This window comes from Phytophthora ramorum (assembly GCF_020800215.1).
Source record: "Phytophthora ramorum isolate Pr-102 chromosome Unknown Phyram_PR-102_s0001, whole genome shotgun sequence".
NCBI classification, from domain to species: domain Eukaryota; phylum Oomycota; class Peronosporomycetes; order Peronosporales; family Peronosporaceae; genus Phytophthora; species Phytophthora ramorum.
The window spans coordinates 4873226-4895289 of record NW_027150647.1 but is presented as its reverse complement, the minus strand read 5'-3'; the positions used below and the strand labels follow the sequence as shown (position 1 = coordinate 4895289).

The window sequence follows — 22064 nt, the reverse complement described above, 5'->3', positions numbered from 1 at the left end:
CTTTCAACGTGTTTTGCTTGCTGACAAAAGTAGACAAACTTTTCTAAATACTGACATGTAAACGAGAACCGGTAGCGTATGCCGAGCCTCATGCATCCATTTTTGTGCCGTAAAAGCCCCCCGTTAAGAAAACCTGTTGCACAGATTGATAGCACTGGCACCTTAAACCGCAGAGAACGGAAACGTCCAGGTGAAGCGAAAATATCAAACATCAAACGCCGTCAAATGCGTCATGAAGGACGATGAAGGACGAGTATCAGAACCGGTAGGTTGATTAGGCTGAGGAGGGTTAGCTTGAAATACGGTTATTCTCTTCACGCTGGGACAACGTGCCGCAGAATGTTGCTTTTGCCTTGGATGTAGGAAGACTTCCACTGGTGTTGGGTTTTGTGGCATCTTTGGGGATTGAATCAATCTCCAGTCCGATTGATCGCGTTGGACCCGTTAGTGCCAATCGGCTGTGGCATCGATGGCACGTCGTCGTGGATGCACAACATGGGGCTTCATCGGACTCATACAACTTCACGCACGGGTAAAGAGACAAATTTCTCAGCGAAAGAACTCATTGTTGATGTGATTCCCTTTCAGACGTGACTACTGGACTTAACTGTTCTGTGGCTCTGATAGCTTGGGCATTGCTGGGACCCAAGGGATCTGCTCCTCGAGTGGAAAGAAGCAAAGCTCATCGATTGGAGCGAGATTTGCTCGCATAGTGGGGGGAACGGTGCAAGCAGCTCGTCGTTGTCGTCTTCTTCGTCTGATAGCTGGCATTCGTGTGTAGTTTGCACAAGAAACGAAAAACGGCGTTGAAGTTGACAGGGGTAGAACGGCGGCACGTGCCCCCAAAGAAATCATCCAGTGTGTAGTAGACGCACAATGTCTCAACTTCGCTCGCAGCACCGTACTCTATTGTCCCTCCAGCTACGTCGCAATGGTGCAGCCGGCAAGGGAGAACGCAGAGTTGTCACCAGCTAGACACTTTCCAGTCAATGCCGAGCACGTCCAGCTCCTTGCGTCCTTTTGACGCAGCGCCGTGCTGTCGGCACCACGAACAACAAACAACAGGTGGGATCTAGCGCAAGTACACACACACGTATGCACCCATGAGACTCGCTGAGTAGAAGCGAGCGGCTGGAAGAAGATCGGCTATTAATCGCGCTGCCGATGCGTCAGTTCATTTTCCAATTTGCACAGAGCAATTCACTTCGCCCAGCACCTCGCTCCAAGCTCCATCCTGATGAAGACCGGCCACCTCGTGCTCGCTGCTATCGCTGTCGCGTCCGCCCACGCTGACTACACCGTTCAGCAGTCGACTGCCGCTAGCAACAGCAGCGATTGCTCGTACGCGTGCCCCGATGTGTATGTGCCAGTGTGCGGCTCTGACGGCGTGACCTACCCGAACGAGTGCTCCCTGAACCTCGAGAACTGTGAAAGCCAGGAGCAAGTCACTCAAGTGTCGGACGGAGAGTGCCCAGCCACCGGTTCGACATCCCAGACGTCCTCGTACGAAGGTAGCGGTGCCACGGCGTGCTCCGAGGTGTGTCTGATGATCTACCAGCCTGTTTGCGGGTCGGACGGCGTGACCTATGGCAACGACTGCATTCTGGGCATTGCTCAGTGCAAGAGCGGTGGGGCTATCACGCAAGTGTCCGATGGACAGTGCCCCAGCTCTTCTACATCTTCCTCTGGAAGTGCAACCACTGGCTGCCCTGAGGTGTGCATCGAGATCTACAAGCCCGTGTGCGGTTCCGACGGCGTCACGTACGCTAACTCGTGCTTCTTGGGCATTGCCGCCTGTAAGAACCCGAGCATCACTCAAGCTAGTGATGGAGCTTGTGTTGCGAGTGAAGGGAGCTACGGTACCAACAGTGACTCGGTCAGCTCGAGCGAGGAAGGCAGCACTTACGGCGATGGATCGTCGGCGGCGTCTGGCTGTCCGGACGTGTGCTACACCCTGTACGCTCCGGTCTGCGGCTCCGATGGGGTCACGTACGGGAATGAGTGCGAGTTGGAGGTCGCGAGCTGCAACCATCCCGAGCTACACATCACGAAGGTGTCCGACAAAGCCTGCTCGGCTGCCTGCACGACTCAATTCTAAGCGCTCTGCACTGAAGTGTGTCAGCCTGCTACAGCGCAAAAGGCAAGTACATGTAAAAAGTGATGACGTATAATTCCACATCCATTTCAATCGCAGTCGAGCGTAACATGTGACCCAAAAGTGAGGCATCTTTAGTTTTGTTCTCGAAACTTGCTTGGCTGTAAGTTGCTCTCTAATACTCAACGTAACGACCGGCAGCTGTGTGAATGGTCCACAGAAAACGACTTCAGATCGTTATTCAGTACGAACAGCAAAACGACAGGCAATAGCCTGCAACCACCGTCCTGGCCTAATAGGCTTTCCGATGCGAGGAGACGTGCGTTTCCTGGATCAGCCTAGTAGATGCAAGCACGTGCCCTCTTCCGATGCCTCCGGCGGGGCGGCACCCGTTGGTCATTCTCCAATTTGGAAAGCTTCCCCCAGACCTGTCCCTCTCCAAGCCGCCCCAAGATGAAGCTGACAACCTGTGTCGCACTCGGTGCTGTTGCCGTAATGGTCTCCCATGCTGACGCTCAGGAGTCGAGCAACAGCGACTGCTCTACCCTGTGTTTTGACCTGTTCCAACCTGTCTGCGGCTCCGACGGAGTGACGTACGTGAACGAGTGCTTTTTGAGTGTCGCGAACTGTCAAAGCCCGGACGAGATCACCAAAACGCAAGACGGAGCGTGCCCCACGACGGATTCACTACCCTTGGTGACCACGACGGATTTAACACCCTTGGTGACCACGACGGATTTAACACCCGTGGAAACCACGACGGATTCACCACTCCTGGTGGATTCACCACCCTTGGAGGCCACGACGGATGTATCACCCGTGGTGGGTTCACCACCCTTGGAGACCACGACGGAGGTATCACCCGTGGTGGATTCACCCCCCATGGTGACCACGACGGATTTAACACCCGTGGAAACCACGACGGATTCACCACTCCTGGTGGATTCACCACCCTTGGAGACCACGACGGATGTATCACCCGTGGTGGATTCACCACCCTTGGAGGCCACGACGGAGGTATCACCCGTGGTGGATTCACCCCCCATGGTGACCACGACGGATTTAACACCCGTGGAAACCACGACGGATTCACCACCCTTGGAGACCACGACGAATGTATCACCCGTGGAAACCACGACGGATTCACCACTCGTGGTGCCCACGATCACGATAAACGAAAGTCCAACTGACGGGTGCTCCGATGTGTGCCCGGCGATCTACAAGCCCGTCTGTGGGTCGGACGGCGTAACCTACTCCAACGACTGCACCCTCGGCTTTGCTCAGTGCAGTAGTGGCGGCGTCATCACACTAGTATCGGATGGCGAGTGCCCCGGGCTGTCTTCATCTTCCGAGACTGGATGCTCGGAGGTGTGCATCGAAATTTTTAAGCCCGTGTGTGGTTCTGATGGCGTCACGTACCCCAACTCGTGCTTCCTGGGCATTGCTACCTGCAAGGATCCCAGCGTTACGCAAGTGAGCGAGGGAGCCTGTGCCGCGCCCGAAGGGAGCGACGATACTAACAGCACCCCCACTGGCCCAACCGAGGAGACCAGTGGAGACACTGTGACACCATTGACACCGACTTGCCCAGATATTTGCTTCACCCTCTACGCTCCTGTCTGCGGCTCCGACGGCGTCACGTACAGCAACTCGTGCAAGCTGGGAATCGCTAGTTGCAACCACCCCGAGCTCCACCTCACGAAAGTTTCTGACGGTGCCTGTTCATCGAAGTGCAAGGCGCCCCAATGAAGAGCACCTTATGAGGATGTTGGACAAGCTGTGCATAGTTATCTCATCTGAAAACACGCTTCATGTTTCTTGCATTAATCTGGTATGCTGTGAGCTCTGTGAATCGCTGCATCACGTCTTCGTACGCGCTTTGCCACCAAAAGCAGCAAAGCTTGGCAGTGTTCCTCGCTTTGCCTTTCGGACCTGAGTTTTGTGTACTAAACGACGACGGCGATAGGCGGCTTGAAGACGCAAAACCGCGGCGTACGCGTAGCTATCGCGGTACGACTCGAAAACACCGTGGTCTGGCGGATCAGGAGACACCTTGTAGTGTCTGATGCTGTAGTAGTACTTGGTCTGCGTTCGCAAGTCCAGACACTCGACCCACTCGTCTTGGTCCAGAAGTTTTGCATGAATCTTCTGCTTCCCACGGCGTTCAAGCTCGAGCCTCATGGATACGTTGGCTTGAAGGGTTTCTGCGATGAGCTCACGCACCACGCTTGGGATATTCGTTGGAGCAATATGTGCGCCGTCGAAGTCATCGGGTCGATCCAGCGTGATCGATTGGTACAGGCGATTGTAAAAGTAGTCAACGCCGTCCTCGGTCTCGCAGCGGAACCACACGTTCTCCTTTGGAGTGCGTTTCGGAGGCGTCACGAGCCTTAGCACGGCTTCGTAGCCATCAAACGCAGGAAGACAGTGCTCGAGCATGTGCAGATAAGCGGCACATGCCCCTGCCCAGTCGCGCAAGCACGCATAGGCAGGTAAATGGTGCCAGCAACGATGCTGTCCTGGAGGAGCCAATTTCGTCGCTGTTCCGAGCAACTCGCACACGCGATCCAGATTCGCCACGCTCAACGCGTACGGCTTGGTGAACAACCCAATCGGCTCGTTGTGCGCCATCCACTCCCAACCGGTAGAGTGAGCCTCGATGTTCTTGACGATCCAGAGTCCCCAGCACGACCGCCACATGTCCTCCTCATCAATCGCGGACGGCAAGGGCACATCAAAAAGCAGCAGCACAGCCTGGACGATGGACACGACAGCTTTGTGCGGCGGCATATCCCAGGACAACGGATCGAGGAACTGCTTCTTCGGCAGCTCCTGAAGAGCGATGATGCAGTCGTCCACGCGTGACACTACCGAGACAAGTTCGAGGCTATTAAGCGCGAACGTGGTGGAGAGGAAAGTGTAAGTTCTTACCAATGTTGGCCGCGTCCACGAAGCCCCACTCTGGATCGAGATATTGCATTTTTGCGCCGAGGTCCCCCAGCAGAAGCGATGTGAGCGCTGTATCATCGCTATCTTCGTGCTCTTCTACCAAAGTCAGTAAACGTTGATACATGGCCCTCTCAGCGTCGCTTTCAGGGCCAAGTTTCTGGGATGCGCGCTGCCACGCATGCAGCACAAGCTCGTGCCTATGCTCTACCTGTCTTGGGTCTCGGCCTTTAGCAAACGGTTCAATCTCCATCAGCAGTCTCTGTGAAGAGCTGTGCGTATGGTGGTGGAATACGAGACTTTATTCTTGGCTAGTCCTGCACAACGTTCAACGCAGTTCGCGTACTTTAGAGTGGAGCAGACTGGGAGCTGAGGGCCATGGGCGGTCGCGCAAGCAGGCAGCATTGATTGTGCGTGCGTGTTTGGACCGATCCACGGGCGCCAGCTAGCTAGCATCGGAGGAATCGCACGCCTCAGTCGACAACGACTCGAGCCCCAGTGCCATCGTCACTGCCCATGGCGTACGCACCGATCGTGGCAACGAGAGCGCGCGCCTTGAGCAGCATTTCGTCATATTCGTCATCGCTATCCGAGAGAGCCACAATGGCGCCACCGGCGCCGAGTGTCACGCTGTTGGGAGTCACGATAGCTGTGCGGATGATGATGTTCAGGTCACAGCTACCGTCGATCGACAGGAAGCCCAGTCCTCCAGAATATACGCCACGCGGGGCACGCTCGAGCTCTCGGATGATACGCATTGTACGCTTCTTCGGAGCACCGGTCATCGAGCCGCCAGGGAAGGTGGCACGCAGCACGTCCACTACGTCTGCGTCCTCACGACACTGAGCACGAACCGTGGTCACGAGCTGGTGCACGGTGGCATACGTCTCGACACCCATAAGCCGCGGGACATGCACAGACCCGACACGAGCTACGATGCCAAAGTCATTGCGTACGAGATCGGCGATCATCATGTTCTCGGCGCGGTCTTTCTCGCAGCTGGCAAGTTCCTCAGCAATAGCGGCATCCTCCTTCGGATCACGACCGCGGGGACGTGTTCCCTTAATGGGCTTTGACTCCATCCAACCATCAGCTCCAACCCGCAAGAATCGCTCGGGTGACGAGCAACAAAGAGCGTAGGTATCTTCAGGCCCATCGGATTTGGTGAGCGAGTTTGGCGCGTGGAAGCGGCCATGTGGGTTGCTGAGGTAGAATCCGGCAAATGGTGCTGGGTTTCGGCGACGCAGCATACGGTAGAACGCCAACGGATCGCGCAGCGCATACTCGGCACGCAAGTGGTTAGTCAAGCAGACTTCGTACGTCTCGCCTGAACGGATCAGCCGCTGAATCTCCTCGATATCAGCGACATATTGCGCGCGGCTACGGGAAGGACGGAAGACGACTTCATCCTTTCCGGCAGTTATGGTGGACTGTAGTGCAGAGCTTGGATCCGAAATCTGGTTGAAAGCGACGACAAGCTGCTTCAGTTGCGTCTTGATTGCAGTGTGCCAGTCTTGATTCGCACTCTCGTTTTCGCTCTCCGACTCACTCAGAGAAAGCGAGTATATAACATTGTCGCGGTGGTCAAACACCAGCGTTCGGTCAGCGAACAAGAACGACGCGTCCGGTGCACGTTCTCCCTGCATTTCGATCTTGTCGTTGAATAGTTTCTTGCCTTCTTGTTCGCTCCCCAGTACTTCGTATCCAAAGTAGCCCACAAATCCACCACGGAACGCGAAGGGCAGCTCCACGTTAACCCGATGCTCACGCTCGCCATCATTGAACAGGACTCCATGGGACTCATGCGCTTGCATCACTTCTCGCACATGAGTCAGGATATCCTGCCCCGGGAAGGTCTCGACTTGTTCATTTTCACCATGGCGACGACGCAGACGAAGCTCCACCTTGGCAACATCGTATTCGACGCAGTAGCTCGTGGGTCCGCTGTCGTCGCCCATCATCGAGCATCGCGACTGGATGGCTGCGTCCGAACCGGCAACAGTGTTGTGGTTGCTGCTGTCAAGCCAAAACGATCGTTTTGAACGTCCGAAAAGTTGACCAAACACAAACTCGGCGAACTCGAGTGATGCAAGTCCGTTCGAAGCGCGTTCAACACGAACGCGGTAGCTTGGCGTAACTCCAGATTGACTGCTACACTCGAGAACTCTCGATTCCAACGCACTCTGCTCCGGATAGTTACTGTGATGCAGCAGGCACTTCGAGGCGCCCTGAGCCAGTGTAATATCCCGGAAGTTCTGGAAGAGCTGGTAACCAAACTCGGAGCACACGGCCTCCGGGTGGAATTGCACGCCAAACTGCTGCTTCGTCCGGTGTCGAACGGCCATAATAACTCCATCATCCGTCTGGGCGATCACGTCCAGTTCTTCCGGCACGTTCGACGGGTCAATCACCAGCGAATGGTACCGCACCACCTCGAAGCCGTTGGGCACATGAGCGAACAGCGATTTGTCCGTCTCGTCGAAGAAGACGCGACTGGTGCGGCCGTGCATGACCTCCTTGGCCCCCACCACTTGGCCACCGTATACCTGAGCCAGTCCCTGATGTCCCAGACACACGCCGAGCACTGGCGCCGCAGCGTGGCGAATGGCGTCCGCACACATGCCGAAGTCCTTGGGCTCCGCTGGGTGGCCCGGACCAGGAGAAAGCACCACGTTGAGCTCCAACTGCACGTCTTCGGCAATTGCAATTGCACTCGTTTGGGCCACGAAATGGTCCCATGCAGCAGCGAAGCGTCCTCCGAAGTCGTCGTTCTTGACCACCAGCACACTGGACGAGCAGCCGTTCACCTGCGCCAGCATCTGCGAGATGTTGTACGTGTACGAGTCGTAGTTGTCGATGAGCAGCGACGCCACTTGGCGCGGCTTCTTAGGGGGCGCAGAAGCGCTTTCGGCCGCTGTGGGGGCCGGCACATCGTCCATGGACGCCACCATCGTGCTTATCGGAGCTGTTCAAAATGGAGTGCAATGCTACGTCAGCCGCGTCTGAAGTTTGCTTTTGACCAATCGCTGGATTTTATTTTGTATTTTGGCGAATAGGAGCACGGCGTGTGTGGCCAGGAACGTGCCATTTGAGTGGCGAGGAACTGCCGATGGCACGTTGAAGTCGACTCCAATGCGATGCTATTGCCATGCAACTATAAAACTATGGTACGCCCACTGTGTGTTCAGGTTTCCATCAATCGTCGTTCTCCTGGCCCCGGTTCTTGTTCCGGTTCCGGCGTCTTCGCTTGAGCTGGCTCTTGGACAGCTTCACCTCGCCGTCGTCCTCGTCCTCGCCGCGAGTTTTGCCAGGTTTCTGTTTGACTCGCTTGCGCTGGAACGAACTGGGCAACGGGACGTCGTCCTCGCCGATGGCTTCGCGCTTGCGCTTGCCGATACGCACCAGCTCCACCTCGAAGTGCAGCGTCGCGTTGGGCGGGATCTTGTCGCCCTTGCCGCTCTCACCGTAGCCCAGCTCGGAGGGGATCGTGAGCATACGCACACCACCGGGACGCATCGTGCCCAGACCTTCTTCCCATCCAGCAATGACCGAGCCAGTGCCGTACTTCATAGTGAGCATTCCCTTGCCAAACACGAGCCCGTCACGTCCAAGCCGACCACGATACTTGACCGTCAGCATGTCACCTCCATACGGCAGTTTGCCCTGTCCGATACGCTGGTCCTGGATCACCAGGCCGCTCTTGGCCGTGACTTCACTGCCCACGTTCTCCTCGTAGGCGGAAGCGAGCACCTCACGTGTCTTCATCTCGTCCTCCTGCTCCTGCGTCAGCTGCTTGGCGTGTTCCATGGCCTCCTGTTTCTTCTCCTTCTTCTTCTGTTTCTCCTTCTTGCGCTTCTCACGCTTTTCTTCTGCCTCCTTCTCCTTCTTCTCCTCCTTGTCTTCATCTTTCTTCAGCAGCTTCTGTTCCTGTCTCTTCCTCTTGACAGCTTCGCGTTGCTCGACTACCTGCTGCTCTCTCAGTCGCTCCTCCTCCTCATGGCGCCTCTTGGCCTCTTCAGCCTCTTGCAGCGCCGCTTCCGCCGCCTGCTCGGCGCTCAGCCCCTGTTTCTTGAGCTTGGCCTTGCGCTTCTTGAGCTGCGCGCGACTGAGGCCGCGCACGGGCTCCTCGTGCGTCTCCTCGTGGGCCTGCGCGCCCTCCTCCATGTGGTCCTTGGCGCACAGTTGCGAGAACAAATCGCCCTCCTCCGTCGAGTGCCACGGGTGGTCCACGCCCCACGTCTTGTCGGCGCGGCCGTAGCCGCCCACACTCACGCGCATGTCGGCAGCGAAGCGCCCTGAGCGCGCACCGCCCAGCGAGCGCAGGCCCTTGGTGGCCGCGATGGACGGGTCGCTGGCCACGGCGATCTCTTCGGATTCGTTGCCGCGCCGCTTGTCGCGCCGGCGCATGAGCACCATGGTCGTCGTCGGTCTTCTGGTAGATGATACACTACGGGCTGGCTGGCTGCCGGGAATTCAAAAAGTACTGATTACGAACTTGGAAATTTAATTAACGGATTGGTGATACAAGTTTAGAGGTTGTTGAAGTGCCATGGTTCATGGCAAAGTTCAAGCATCAATTGTCAATTGTTGGGGGGGAAGAAGAGCGATAACTCGATGTTGGAAAGAAGAGGCTGACATATACATGTAGCTGTTTGTTCAAGCATTTCTCGCGTATCCAAGAACTCAATCTTCGTCGAGTTTCATGGGGCAGCTTGGACTTAGCATCCGACTGCTCGACCCAAAGCATCCATCGTCGTCGCGAGCTGCAGCACGTACCAGGACAACTTGATCAACCTCTCCAATAACAAACTCTCCGCGCAGTATGGCGCTGCTAAGACTAACTTCGATTTGACGACAGGAGTGCTGAGCCGCACAGACAAAGCGAAACGTAAAGCATTCTACCTGTACACGATGTCTAAGCTTAGACGCGATTCAGGCAGTCTGTCTTATCGGGACACGGGCTCCTGTTTGTGCGTGTTTAAGCTAACTGACTTGCTGTTATTTATTTTGGAGTTGTGCTGAGCGCAGCACTTGCAGGGTGCAAGGTGTAATACTGCCCCCCTCAAGTTCTGGTACAAATAGTTGCTGCAACGCCTCGCGACTTCAGTTCAGAAACCTTGACTTGCTCTGCATGTCCCGAAAATCCTGTGTATCTGCAACCATAGTTCCCGCTGCATCGGAGGAGCATGCAAAAGATGCGGGCGACCAAGGCATTGACAGTCCACTTCACAGTGCCGAGTTTAAAGATGAAGCGAGCTTAGCTCCTGATGTCATTGTGGAAGACCAAGCTCCCGTCGCGACGCCCAACATGGTCACCAGCCAACAAGCAGCGATATCTACCCTTGCGGCTACCAGGGGCGGTGATCTTGCTCGACAACAACATCTTTCAACGAAACCAGTTAACGTACGCCGGGTCACTTCGTCATTGAACGAACAAGGCTTCCATCCAAACGTCCAGAGCACTATTGCACTTGCGGTAGGAGTCAACCTGAAAAGAAACTACCGGACGCTCGCGATAAGTTTCAAGAGCATGGGGCCGTTCTCTCGAAACACAGACGGCGACTACCCAGCCGATACTCTTTGTGTGTTGTGCGCCACTCGGAAACCAACCTCGGTGTTTTTCCCGTGCCAGCACATGTGCGCTTGCAACGATTGTATCGACTTGAACGACATGTCACCCGATTATTCACTGAAGCTAGAGCAATGGTAAGTCGCGGTGGATTTCAATGTTCCAACACGGCTATGAACTTACATTTTCCCGTAGCATTTGCCCAGTCTGCAGTTCCGAAATCCACATCATATTTCCTCGTACAGGTAGCGAGGAGGAGAAATACTGGAACTGGGTTTTGGCGACCAAACCATTCCTGGCTTCCGATTTCAAGAAAAGCTTCAAAACTACCGGGAAAATACTGAGCGAGGACTCGGTCGCACAGAGAAGAATGACAACAGCCAGTTCATACACACCTCACTCGCCTGCTGGCTCCTCTAGCCAAAACTCAAGACAATTGAATCGTCGAAGCTCATGGGGGGCCACAATTATACGGAGAGGGTCTGCATACAAGGTACAGACACCCGAAACACGAACGAGTTGCTTAATTTTGTAATATGCTAGCCCAAAACTTTCTCAACGTACGATCTTGGATAGCAAAGGGGGAAAAGATCTAATACTAATAGTACACAACTTTTAACCATGGGCAGAGCGTTTGGAAGAACGTTTAATGATAAAAGGGGGGCGCAACGAATCATATTTACTGATTGGAATTGAAAGCGTGATTGCAGATATTTCTCGGCCGATGCAAGTTCCTAGGGGCTTTCGAGTGGTTACTTATTCAAGCGAATGCCATAGAACTCGAGAGCAATGTGACGAAGTGAAATACACCCGACATGTTTTTTACTGTGTGTACTATAAGATCTAAGCTTAGCGAGGTAAGAACCACGGACCGCACACTACGGGATGAACGGGATGAAGCCGTCAAACGGAACCGTGATATTTATTTTGGAGTTGCGGCCAACAAAACACTTGTATCATTCCTGTTTCTCGATACATGTGAGCTCTTGTGCAACTGACAATTGCGCAGCGCCACCACGTCACTTCGCTACTTTCGTAGTCCGCATGCCTCGAAAATCTGTCGTGTCCGCGACTGTGGTGCCCACCGCCTCCGAGGAGCAAGCAAAGAACAGCGAAAGCCAAAGCGCCGACGCCCCAGTCAATGTTGACAGTTCGAAGGAGCAATCGAATGTACCTTCTGATGTCACCACTGACATCCAAGCTCCCGTCAATGTTGTGTCTAGCGACCAAACTGCGATACACATCTCTGCTTCGTTCGATAGTAAACCACAGCAACAGCCTCACCCTGATAAGCCAGTCCTGATCACACCACTTTCCATTGGCCACAGTATTCATTCGAATTTGAACTCAAGTGCAGCGCAAAAGGCGTCTGGATTCAAGCTCACCAAGAATTACCGGGCATTCGTGGCAAGTTTCAAGCACATGCAGCCATTCTCACGAAGTACCGATGGAAAATACCCAGCCAAAACCATTTGCGTTCTGTGCACCACTGTGAAGCCAACGTCGGTACTTTTCCCGTGCCAACACATGTGTGTCTGTAACAAATGCATCACCTCCAACGACATGTCACCAGACTATTCCTTTAGCTTGGAGCGATGGTAAGCCACCGCGTGGGTTGCCGTATGAAGCCACACATCAAAGCTAACAACTTTTGTTTTCTTTGCACTCTTGTAGCATTTGCCCAGTTTGCCGAACTGAAATTCGACTCATTCTCCCACACACAGGCGACGAAGAGGACAAATACTGGAATTGGGTGTTGGCGACCAAGCCACAGTTGCCCTCAGAGTTCAAGAAAAGCTTCAAAAGCGCTGGCAAGAAGTTGAGCGAGGATTCGGTCGCAGAGACCAGAAGTTCGACGGTCGATTCACTCACACTCACAAGCACTTCAAAGCCCAGCCAGCACCCGGGACGACTATATCGTGGAAGTTCGTGGACAGCCACCATTGTGAAAAGAGGATCAGCATACAAGTTGGATGCGTCAAAGAAACAAGAAAGCTGTTTGATACTGTAAGCTAACCATTCTGCAAGACTCCTTTGAATCGAAGACGTGGCATTTGTCTGGAGTTCAATGTGCCTGCAATTAGAGTTTCGTCAGGCAATCAGAGGTGCACATCCTCACCGTGTTGTTCACGACTTGGCTTGGGCTATTATACGTTGTGGCTCAGCCAGTGTTGACATACGACCGACAGCGGTAGTTAAATCAATGCTCATCGGCTGGCAAAAGTTATCCTCACTATTCCTGGATCCTGCCAAGAGAGTTCACTTGCTATTCCCGTGGGTTATTCTCATCTGGGAAGAGCGCAAAACAGGTCATTGGTAGATCAGGTCAAGTTAGGTCAGGAAATAAACACGCCATGCAGCTGGTACTGCAGGACGAAATCTGCGGAGTGCAAAAGTAGTTTATGGAAATGCGCATACAGAACATTTCTGAGTAAGCAGAAATGCTGTTAACCGCCCATCGGCTAAGAGACACCTCATTAACCGCCCGGGATCAAGCGACACTGGCAACAGACATATAGAACGACAGTATATAACGGACGCCTCTTAAACGATTCTCTCATTCTTTCTTTTCCCGGGTATTCCTCACCTAGCAGAGTTTTGCGCCGCGTCTTTGGTGGAGATAATGAGGCCTCGCCTGCGTCGATCGGCCAGGCTTCAGCCCCATGCACCACCTGCGACAACTTCAAGACCATCATCTCAACAGCAGTCTACAGAGTCAAGCAATTCTCCTATCGGTAAAATATGTTGCTGGAACGCTTATGGATTACATAGGAGGCTAACATTGTGCACTTGTCCAGACACACTGATGCTACCTCATACACAAGCCAATACAGCCCGACAAGTCGCTGTGCTTACGACGGAAAATGCAACCCTCCTTTCCACACAATTAAATATGAATTTCTTACTGAACCCTGCATCAAGTTCTGAGGACTCGCTAAGTGAACCGCGTGACGATAACTCGAGTAATTTTGACGCTGATTTTGAGCTTGGGTTCTGTGATTTTGACGAAGTGGGTTTCACTGCTGGCCTCCACGATGATGACGACGGAAATCGCAATATGGATACAGAGTCTAACCGCAGAACTGGTCGAACCACTCGTTGGATCGGTGGGTACAAGTATACACGCGCAAACAAATCCATGGCGAAGTTGTCGTACAGATGCAGTCACTATCGATTACAATGTAAGGGGAAATGTGATTTTGTTTTTCGTCTACAAAGGTACACAAACTTTGTCGCCCATACTTGTGGACGTTTTGCTGGAGATGCGGATGCCGAGGATGGTCAGCCTAGCATTGTGCGAGACGTCACTCTGGCAATGAAGCGGGAAGTGGATAGGATGGCTGTCACTTTAACAGCTACTAGATCCAGTATTTGGGAGATGGTAAGAGCGAAATTTTATGGCACGCGCGATCAAACTACAGGGACTGTAGGCTTGACACGTGAGTACGTGCTCCGTCGTGTTAACCGTGTGCGCGCTGAAGAATTTGGTGGATCTGTGTTTGGTCAGATTGAAGTTTCACCATGGTCTCAGGTCCTTGCAGAAGATGGGACGGCTACAGACACAAATTTCCACCTCTTTCACTTTTCCTACTACGACAAAGCCAGCAAGACTCGCGAGCGTCTACTCGGCTGGGGTCACCCTGTTCTTCTCAATATGTTGAAGCAAAAGAAGACATCCGTATTCATTGATGGCACTTTTCGTTGTGTTCCGTCACGGTTCAAGCAGTGTCTTGTATTCACCACGTACGATCCAGCGACCAAGGGATACTATCCTTGTGCTTTCGTTCTCTGTACTTCTAAAAAATACGCTGTGTATTTCCACGCAATGCGACTCATATTCGATTTCACCGACGAATGTATGGATCCTGAGTTCGTTTACTGTGATTTTGAGGCCGGGTTGATTAAAGCTGTTCGAGATCATTACCCGAATGCAGCACCAATTGGGTGTCTGTTCCATTTCAAACAGGCGTGCAAGAGGAAAATGAAGAAGTACAGAATTCCTGAAGCCGAGTCTAGAATTGCAATGAGGAGTGGGGTATTGGATATGTTAACCGTAGTACCTCAGATGAAAGTGGAGAAGCAAGGCGTGACCTGGGTGAAGTCCCACATTGCAGATAAGTGTGTCGCAGCAGGCTTAGTCTATTCAATAGACAAGTGGAACGAGTTCTGGGGGTATTTCCAGCGAACGTGGATTGTCAAATTTCCGCCGAAACTTTGGAATGTGGAGCCGTACACGCGCAATGTCGTGAGTAGGACCAACAACCCGCTAGAGCGTTTCAATCGCGAATTGAACGCAGCCATTCCGGGGTCACATACTAACCTGCCCGACTTCGCTGCTAGCATCGAGAAATTAGCCCGTCGATACGCAAATCTTAAATCTGATATTGAGTATGGAAGAGCAAGACAACCTCAACGACCGCCGATCAGACTCCCTCGGCCTGTTCAGCTTCCTGACATCACCCCCGATATGACAACCAATAATCTTCAAGACGGCATTGCTGACGATTCCAGTGATGATGGTGAGCTGAATTTGATTCGAAGTGACTCTAGAAGACTGGTTGTTCGGAGCCGGGATTCATCAGCGCCTGAAAGCCTTTCTCGGGTATTACAGGCTGGAAATTCTTACGACAGCTCCGAAAACGAAGATTATGCAATCCGTAGCGAATCCGACTCCATTTACTAAGAATGTATTGGAAATCAATACAAAGCGTTTAGTTTTAGTGTGTGTTCGCGCTTATTACGTTGTACTATCTATTGGGGGTGTTGTCCGCAGGTTGAGCTTGGCCAAACCACGGGTAGCCATATGATAGTAGTGGAGCATCAAGATCCGCGTTGTAGTCTGCTGAAGCCTTCATCCTTGCTACTGATTCTCGGTAACGCGCGTAAGCCTGGCTCAGTCTCGCCAGCGCAAATTCCTCGCTCGGGCCATCGCTTGTCGGATCTGGTCCCTCCATCGTTGTCGCTCTGACGATGGCAAATACATCACATAATCTCGAAGCTATTGTGTTAAACGCCTCATCAGAAGTGGTCGATCGATCTTTATACTTTGCAACATGGACAGCTCCTTCGATGCTTCTGAGTAGAGCCTCAAGAACTCCCGCGAAACTTCCGTTGTTGTATGAGATCTGCATGCGCACGAGCTCTTCACTCGCTACTATTTCGTAGTAGCGAGTGCGCGCAGTTCGAAATTGCTGCTTCAGATTATCTCCAACCGTTGCAGATGAAGGCACTTGAACGGAGTTGGAAGTTGCAGAACAGGATTCTGTGATCAACTTGGCCTTGGGCTTCCTTCTCACCTTCTTCATGGATCGTAATGATGTATGTCTGTTCAGGCGCCTCTCATCGATAATCCCTGAAGTCGTAAAGGGAAAAGAAGAGTCAGGAGTTTCTTTCATCAAATTGATACGAGTGGGCTCTGGAATCGAAAGCCACGATCTCCGCAGCGCCAAGCCGCCTCGACTGCATAGCCACTTAGTGTCGCTAACGACTAGGTCGTCTCCGACGAGGGACTGTCGTTTCCGAGAGTACAGCTGAGCGAAGGCACTTCCGCTGCCCTCCGCAAACTTCCAGAGTGCTTGGTGGCCTCTCATTTCTAGGGTGAGTGGCACTCTACTGTGCAGTTTGAATATGAACAAACGTTTGTCCGTATCGACGCAGTACTGAACAAATAGCTTTGGAGTGATCTAATAGGCCAGGAATACGCAATATAGAAAACCCAAGTAAAACAGCAGTGCTCTTAATATAACATTTTACATTGGAGAGAGTCGATCGGCCAGGAATATATCGTTTACAAATAGTTTCGTACGGCAGCGTAGTCTTAACGGAGTGTTTTGTATTGGGATGAACAAATAGGCCAGGAATACGCAGTATAGAAAACCCAAGTAAAACAGCAGTGCTCTTAATATAACATTTTACATTGGAGAGAGTCGATCGGCCAGGAATATATCGTTTACAAATAGTTTTGTACGACAGCGTAGTCTTAACGGAGTGTTTTGTATTGGGATGAACAAATAGGCCAGGAATACGCAGTATAGAAAACCCAAGTAAAACAGCAGTGCTCTTAATATAACATTTTACATTGGAGAGAGTCGATAGGCCAGGAATATATCGTTTACAAATAGTTTTGTACGACAGCGTAGTCTTAACGGAGTGTTTTGTATTGGGATGAACAAATAGGCCTGTAATATCTAGGATACAATAGGCAAGTATGACAACATCGTCTTTAAAAAACGTTTTTGCATTGACCAGAAATATACAGTCGGCAACGCTTCAGTATAACAGCACCGAGCATAATATCCAGTATATCGTTGGCCAGGAGTAGACACTATGCTATGCTTATAACAGCTGCCGCCTTAAATTATAGGTTTGCCTTCCAGTATAATTAAATCTAATATAAAATTGACTTTTCTGATCCACTCATTTCTGCACTACGCAGATTTTGCTGTTCGCGAAAAAATATGCATTCGCCTTTAGCCCGCCCGTCTGACCATGTCAGATCGAAAGGCATTCCGCCAGGCCTGCGTCCTTCACCTTCGACCTCAAGGCCGTTACATGAGCGACCAAGCAAGCCGCCATCTGCGAAGCAGGCTTCTGCACGAGCTACATAATGCGACCGATACGGGTGAGCTTCTTGGGTCGGCAAGGGCTATTCTCGATCAAATACCTCTACGGCGTATTACGCTCGACGAGTTGAAACGATTTCTAAATCCTCAGGTTTTGCGAGGACCTCAAGAAGGCCAAGACGTAGAAGAAGCACAAGCCGAGCCGGAGATGCAGCCCCGCCAGCTACATATTGAAGCCAATACGACGAGCCCAAGAAACCCTCCGGCGCCTCCAACCCCACCGGCATCGCGTCCAAGCACTCCACCGGCTCCCGATCATCGCCGTGAGCGCGACAGTTCAAGGCTCAGAGTGTTCCCTGCAACCGGTGGCGGGGAATACCCATTCATGGCGCTTTTGGGGCAGCGTTACGTCGAAGGTGAGCTTGAAGTGCAAGTCCAGTGGATGCCCACGTGGGAGCCAGTCTCTAACCTAGACAGGGCTGATGTTGCAGCACTGCAGCGAGATCTGCGGGGCCAACGCTGCTCCAGGCGCATCTAGGCATTTGCAGAGTGTACTCACAGCTATTCTAAAGGCGAATACAGATAAGGTTGTGTACATCGTTGGTCTAATTGCTTAACATCTCTGCCATTAAAATGCTAGTGTCTTATTGCATGGTAGTCTAACGTTCAACGCCAGTAGGCTACAGGCTCAACACCATCAGGCTACAGGTTCCACGCCAAAAGGCTACAGAATACCCACACCTTTAGGTTACAGAGGACCCACACCAATAGGCTACAGAACATCAACACAACCCGCCAAATGCACACCAATATAAATCCGATACATACAAGTATACAAGTCGCAGCAGTATGCAGCGACAAGAACCAAACAAGCGACGAGAGAAAGAAGTCGAGGTGTGATATTTATCTCTTTAGACTATAAGCAAACAAGCGTACAATAAAACATTGCATGAGTTAGTCTATCAGGCCACTGTAACAAGTGAAATATGAAGCAAAACGTACCGTGTATACAATAAACAAGCTCTCAGTGACTCTCCAGTGTCCACGGGGGCGCTTTCGATCTCCGCGGCGCTTCCGGACTCCTGCTGCTTCGGCGCGCTTCGAGTCTCCTCGTGCTTGGTGTCTCCGCGGCGAATGTTGGACTGATGCTGACTTTGTCCGCCACGCTGTTTTTTAGAGCAGGCGAGACGACTGGCTACGGCAGTACCATGTAAAGACGGGTGTGTTCGCAATCGTATAAAGCGTAATCATGCGACAATATACGTGCTTTTTCTGTTTGTGATCTTTTTTGACCTGATCTGCCTTTGATCAGTAAAGAATGCTATCCTCATCTGTGCTGGTGCGTGTGCAGTCGAGCAGCGTAATACTTCGAAGTATACCAGAGCTTTGCTTTGCCAAAGCTGCATCGCTCTCTTAATAACGACAAAATGGCGCGTGGGTTGTCCCCCGCCACTATCGTGCCAACTGCATCTAACGATAACGAAGAAGAAATTCCACCACAAGCCTCCACTGCGTATTCGTCAGAGGGGGGAGGCACACGTGGTCCCGATTCGACCGTTGCAGAGCTCCAGTCAGCAATGTATCTCCAGGCAGCGTTCAATGGCCATACCTCCGACGCACATCCGAACGTCAGTGACCCTAACTTCACTGAGACTTCCCCACCGTCATTTGCCACCTACGGAAGTACCAGCCCCCAGCACCAGTCGACTGCCATCGTGGACCAGCAGAAACCGGTGGCCCCGGTAATAGGAAAACCCTTACGCCAGCGCTCACAGTCAGCAGTCATACAGAAGAAAGATGGCGTGGAGCTCACAAAGAACTACTTGGAGCTCGTGAAAGATTTTCGTCAACTGCGACCATTTACGCGCCGCCCCGACGGCAAGTACCCGGCTGATACCCGCTGCGTCTATTGCGTCAATGCAAGACCCACGTCAGTATTCTTCCCGTGCCAGCATATGTGCGTCTGCAACGACTGTATCGAGGTAAACAGCATCTCGACGAACTACACGTCTGCAACTGACTGGTGGTAAGATGAACTAGCCGGCCATGTCGTTGCACGCAGAACCAGTCTAACTGTTGTCTTGGTCTGGATTAGTGCATGCCCGGTCTGTATGACGGACATTCGACTCATCCTGCCCCACTCGGGCAAGGAGGAAGACAAATACTGGAAATGGGTTTTGAAGATCAAACCATCGCTTCCATCCCATTTTAAACAGGAATTCAAGGAGATTGGAAGGCGTCTGAGCAAAGACGCAGCCCCAACGCGAGGCCGAAGGCGCTCAATTGTGAAGATATTTCGTCGGGAGTCCACACCCCTTGAAGAAGTACCTAACAACCCTGAGACCCCGAAAAATCCTCCCCCCAAGCAAAATGTTTCCGTCCTCGGTCGCCGCCACTCTTGGCAGCCTGGAGAAGTGGCAGATGTCCAAAATGTGGCTGCATCCAACGAGCAGGAGGAAGCTCACAACTGCTCGATCCTGTGAATGAAACAAATGGCTCATCGTAGACATCATATTTTCACTTTGCAGGGATCCAAGCCAACGTTGAAAATCGCATCATTCATCGTGCGCTCTGTAAACTTTATCCGGAGAACATTTCTGGCAGCTGGGACACTAATACATGAGCTACATATTTTCCGTCATTGCTCTCGTGCATCTTGCAACCAAAATGAGCGAGACTACCTGACGGCTGTGAGCACTTCAGTTGGCTGGACGTTAACGCGCGCGCTGATCGGCCTTTCGTCAAGTCTGAGGCACTCGATGGCCACATGGTACTGATCAACAAGTTTTTCCAGGGCGAGGGGCTCTTAAGTTGGAAGAGAGTGAACGATGAGTGCCTTAAGAACATCACTCCTGTTAATACGCTGAAATTGCACGAATCTTGCTGTTTACGTTTAGTTCAAGGTGAAAATCGGACGTTGCGTTCAACGCTTGAACTACCAATTCACTGTTATGCTGCTTGCTGTAGTTGAATAGCCACGCCCAGTGATCTCACTTACTGCAGACGGGATCGTTTCTTGTCGCTGCTGGTGCTTTCTTCGCTGCAGTGCTTTTTCAAACGATCCAGCTCCTCCTTGTATTGCTGCAGTGTCTGCTGACACTCTGCGAACCACTTGCGCGTCTTGGTAATCGTTACCACTGCATCGGCATCAATTGAGCGTGCTTCCATCTTGAAAGACGCCTTCACTTGCTTCTCCTTCGTCCACTTGGCCGCGTAGTTATTCGCATCGTGAAAGCCCTTGAACTTGCGGACCCTTCTCGACATTTTCATGGTAACCTCAGGACCTCGAAGAAACGCTTGCACTTCGACATTGTCAGAAAAGGCTGCGTGGGGCATAACCCACGAGAATGGCTTACCCAGCGATTCAATTTCCGTGTTTAGCCACGTGATCCGCTTGGAGAGGAGAGTTGCAAACATGCCAGTATTCTTGTCACTCATGTCGACGCTGCCCAAAACCGGAAGCAACTTCTCGATTGCTAGACCTAGAAGACTTGGATCAGCGTCCTTGAACAAATCCGTCACTTTGTCAACACTTTCATCGCTGCTGTTTCTGCTACTGATAACCCACTTGAGAAGTAGCACAGGTTCCTTGGATGTACACAAATCCTCAGCACTGAGATCGGCTGCCTTTTTCATAGCCATGTTAAGCAGTGCATCTTGTGCGGACCCCGCGTCCAAACCGTCAAGTACTTGCAGTGCCAATGCCATGCACGAAAGTCCCATCCTACCCTTCTCCATGCCATACGTATTGACATTCCGGCTTAATTTCTTGAGCAACTCTTCGCCAATATCGCTCCAGTCGAACACGCGCAGCATGTTGATGACGACAGGAACAAAAGTTTCATTTCCTTCCAGACCCCCTAGTTGAGGAGGGCAAAACTCGGTGACAAACAACTTGACCAGTGCTAGATCGCCAGCATCAGTAGCCAGCTCACAAAATAGTCTGCAAAACCTCATGGATAAAGCATCACGGTGACAAAGCTCGTACTTTTGCTCAGAGTCAAGTCTCGCGTCGACAACATCCAAGAACTTGCCAAGTGCAGCAGCGTCCACAGGTTTTCCGTCGTAAAGCACCTCGATCGCTATGCTCAGTGGCATCACTCGCAAAGACACTTCCGCGTGTCTAGCCTCAGGCCACGCAAAAAGCGCGTATCGAGCATAGTTTGTACTTTTCGTGGGGCCTTTGTTGCCCATGTATCCCTCTCCCTTGCTGATTCCGTGTGGGGTCCACAACTGCGAAAGAGTTTCTTGCCCCGGATTCAGGAAGTTGATCGTTGGTGTCACATAGTTCACGGCCCCAAGGACTCCCCCGCTGGAAGAGTACCAGAGGATAGATTGTACTTGCCGCTCGAGGTGCCATCACCCCATTCCAGTTTGTTGAAACTCAATGTTATGTTTCAACTCGGCAATGAAAAACGTCAGCTTTTTGTTTGCGCTGATGAACACATTTGCTTCCTCAAGGGCGTGGAATCTTGCGGCATCGATACCTTTCAGCGCCCCAAGACCCAAACTCTGAATACTATTTTTTGTGTACTCATGTGACAGCAGCATCGCGAAATAATCATCCTCAGGACCCATCGTTCTGATAGCTTCGGCTAAATCGTCGCTAAGAGGTTTGTCGTGGCATTTTTCAATATGATGCATCGTTGGGGGCAAACAAATCGAATACACCAAAACAAGACGGTACCCCCTTGTCACCTTTTCCACGGCGTGCTCTGCATCTGCATAATGCACTGCATAATGTGGTAGGAAAGACGCCGTGCCATCTACCTTCCCGAAATCGTGGCGGTGCTTCACCTCTCCGCCTCGATAAATGACCAAATCACCTCCTTCATGAGAAATTGGTAGTTGAACGACCAGCGTTGCAATCATACCATCTTCTTTTTCGGTG

At 52.0% G+C, this 22064-nt stretch overlaps 6 protein-coding genes across 7 annotated transcripts; 3 read left to right on the top strand and 3 right to left on the bottom strand.

Annotated features, from left to right (window-relative positions):
- Window positions 1–1237: 1237 nt before the first annotated feature.
- KRP23_1242 (Extracellular protease inhibitor 10) lies at window positions 1238–2098 on the top strand (the record flags this gene model as incomplete). The annotated part of the gene is made up of 1 exon (XM_067882901.1): window positions 1238–2098. One exon carries the CDS (start codon window positions 1238–1240, stop codon window positions 2096–2098), a length of 861 nt encoding a protein of 286 aa, XP_067751812.1.
- A 450-nt stretch (window positions 2099–2548) lies between these two features.
- Window positions 2549–3844, top strand: KRP23_1241 (Extracellular protease inhibitor 10; the record flags this gene model as incomplete). Its single annotated transcript, XM_067882889.1, has 1 exon — window positions 2549–3844. One exon carries the CDS (start codon window positions 2549–2551, stop codon window positions 3842–3844), a length of 1296 nt encoding a protein of 431 aa, XP_067751811.1.
- Window positions 3845–3955: 111 nt separating this feature from the next.
- KRP23_1240 (uncharacterized protein) lies at window positions 3956–5168 on the bottom strand (the record flags this gene model as incomplete). 2 transcript variants are annotated; one of them, XM_067882877.1, is made up of 2 exons in its annotated part: window positions 3956–4962; window positions 5027–5168. In XM_067882877.1, 2 exons carry the CDS (start codon window positions 5166–5168, stop codon window positions 3956–3958), a joined length of 1149 nt encoding a protein of 382 aa, XP_067751809.1. The 2 variants fall into 2 exon arrangements, with proteins under 2 accessions (XP_067751809.1, XP_067751810.1); XM_067882878.1 differs by lacking the exon at window positions 5027–5168 and having other exon boundaries at window positions 3956–4795.
- Window positions 5169–5514: 346 nt separating this feature from the next.
- Window positions 5515–7992, bottom strand: KRP23_1239 (Aminodeoxychorismate synthase; the record flags this gene model as incomplete). Its single annotated transcript, XM_067882866.1, has 1 exon — window positions 5515–7992. One exon carries the CDS (start codon window positions 7990–7992, stop codon window positions 5515–5517), a length of 2478 nt encoding a protein of 825 aa, XP_067751808.1.
- A 244-nt stretch (window positions 7993–8236) lies between these two features.
- On the bottom strand, window positions 8237–9457 carry KRP23_1238 (FK506-binding protein; the record flags this gene model as incomplete). Its single annotated transcript, XM_067882855.1, has 1 exon — window positions 8237–9457. The coding sequence occupies one exon, from the start codon at window positions 9455–9457 to the stop codon at window positions 8237–8239; it is 1221 nt and encodes a 406-aa protein (XP_067751807.1).
- A 9143-nt stretch (window positions 9458–18600) lies between these two features.
- Window positions 18601–19656, top strand: KRP23_1237 (uncharacterized protein; the record flags this gene model as incomplete). The annotated part of the gene is made up of 2 exons (XM_067882843.1): window positions 18601–19199; window positions 19269–19656. The coding sequence occupies 2 exons, from the start codon at window positions 18601–18603 to the stop codon at window positions 19654–19656; spliced, it is 987 nt and encodes a 328-aa protein (XP_067751806.1).
- Window positions 19657–22064: the final 2408 nt, after the last annotated feature.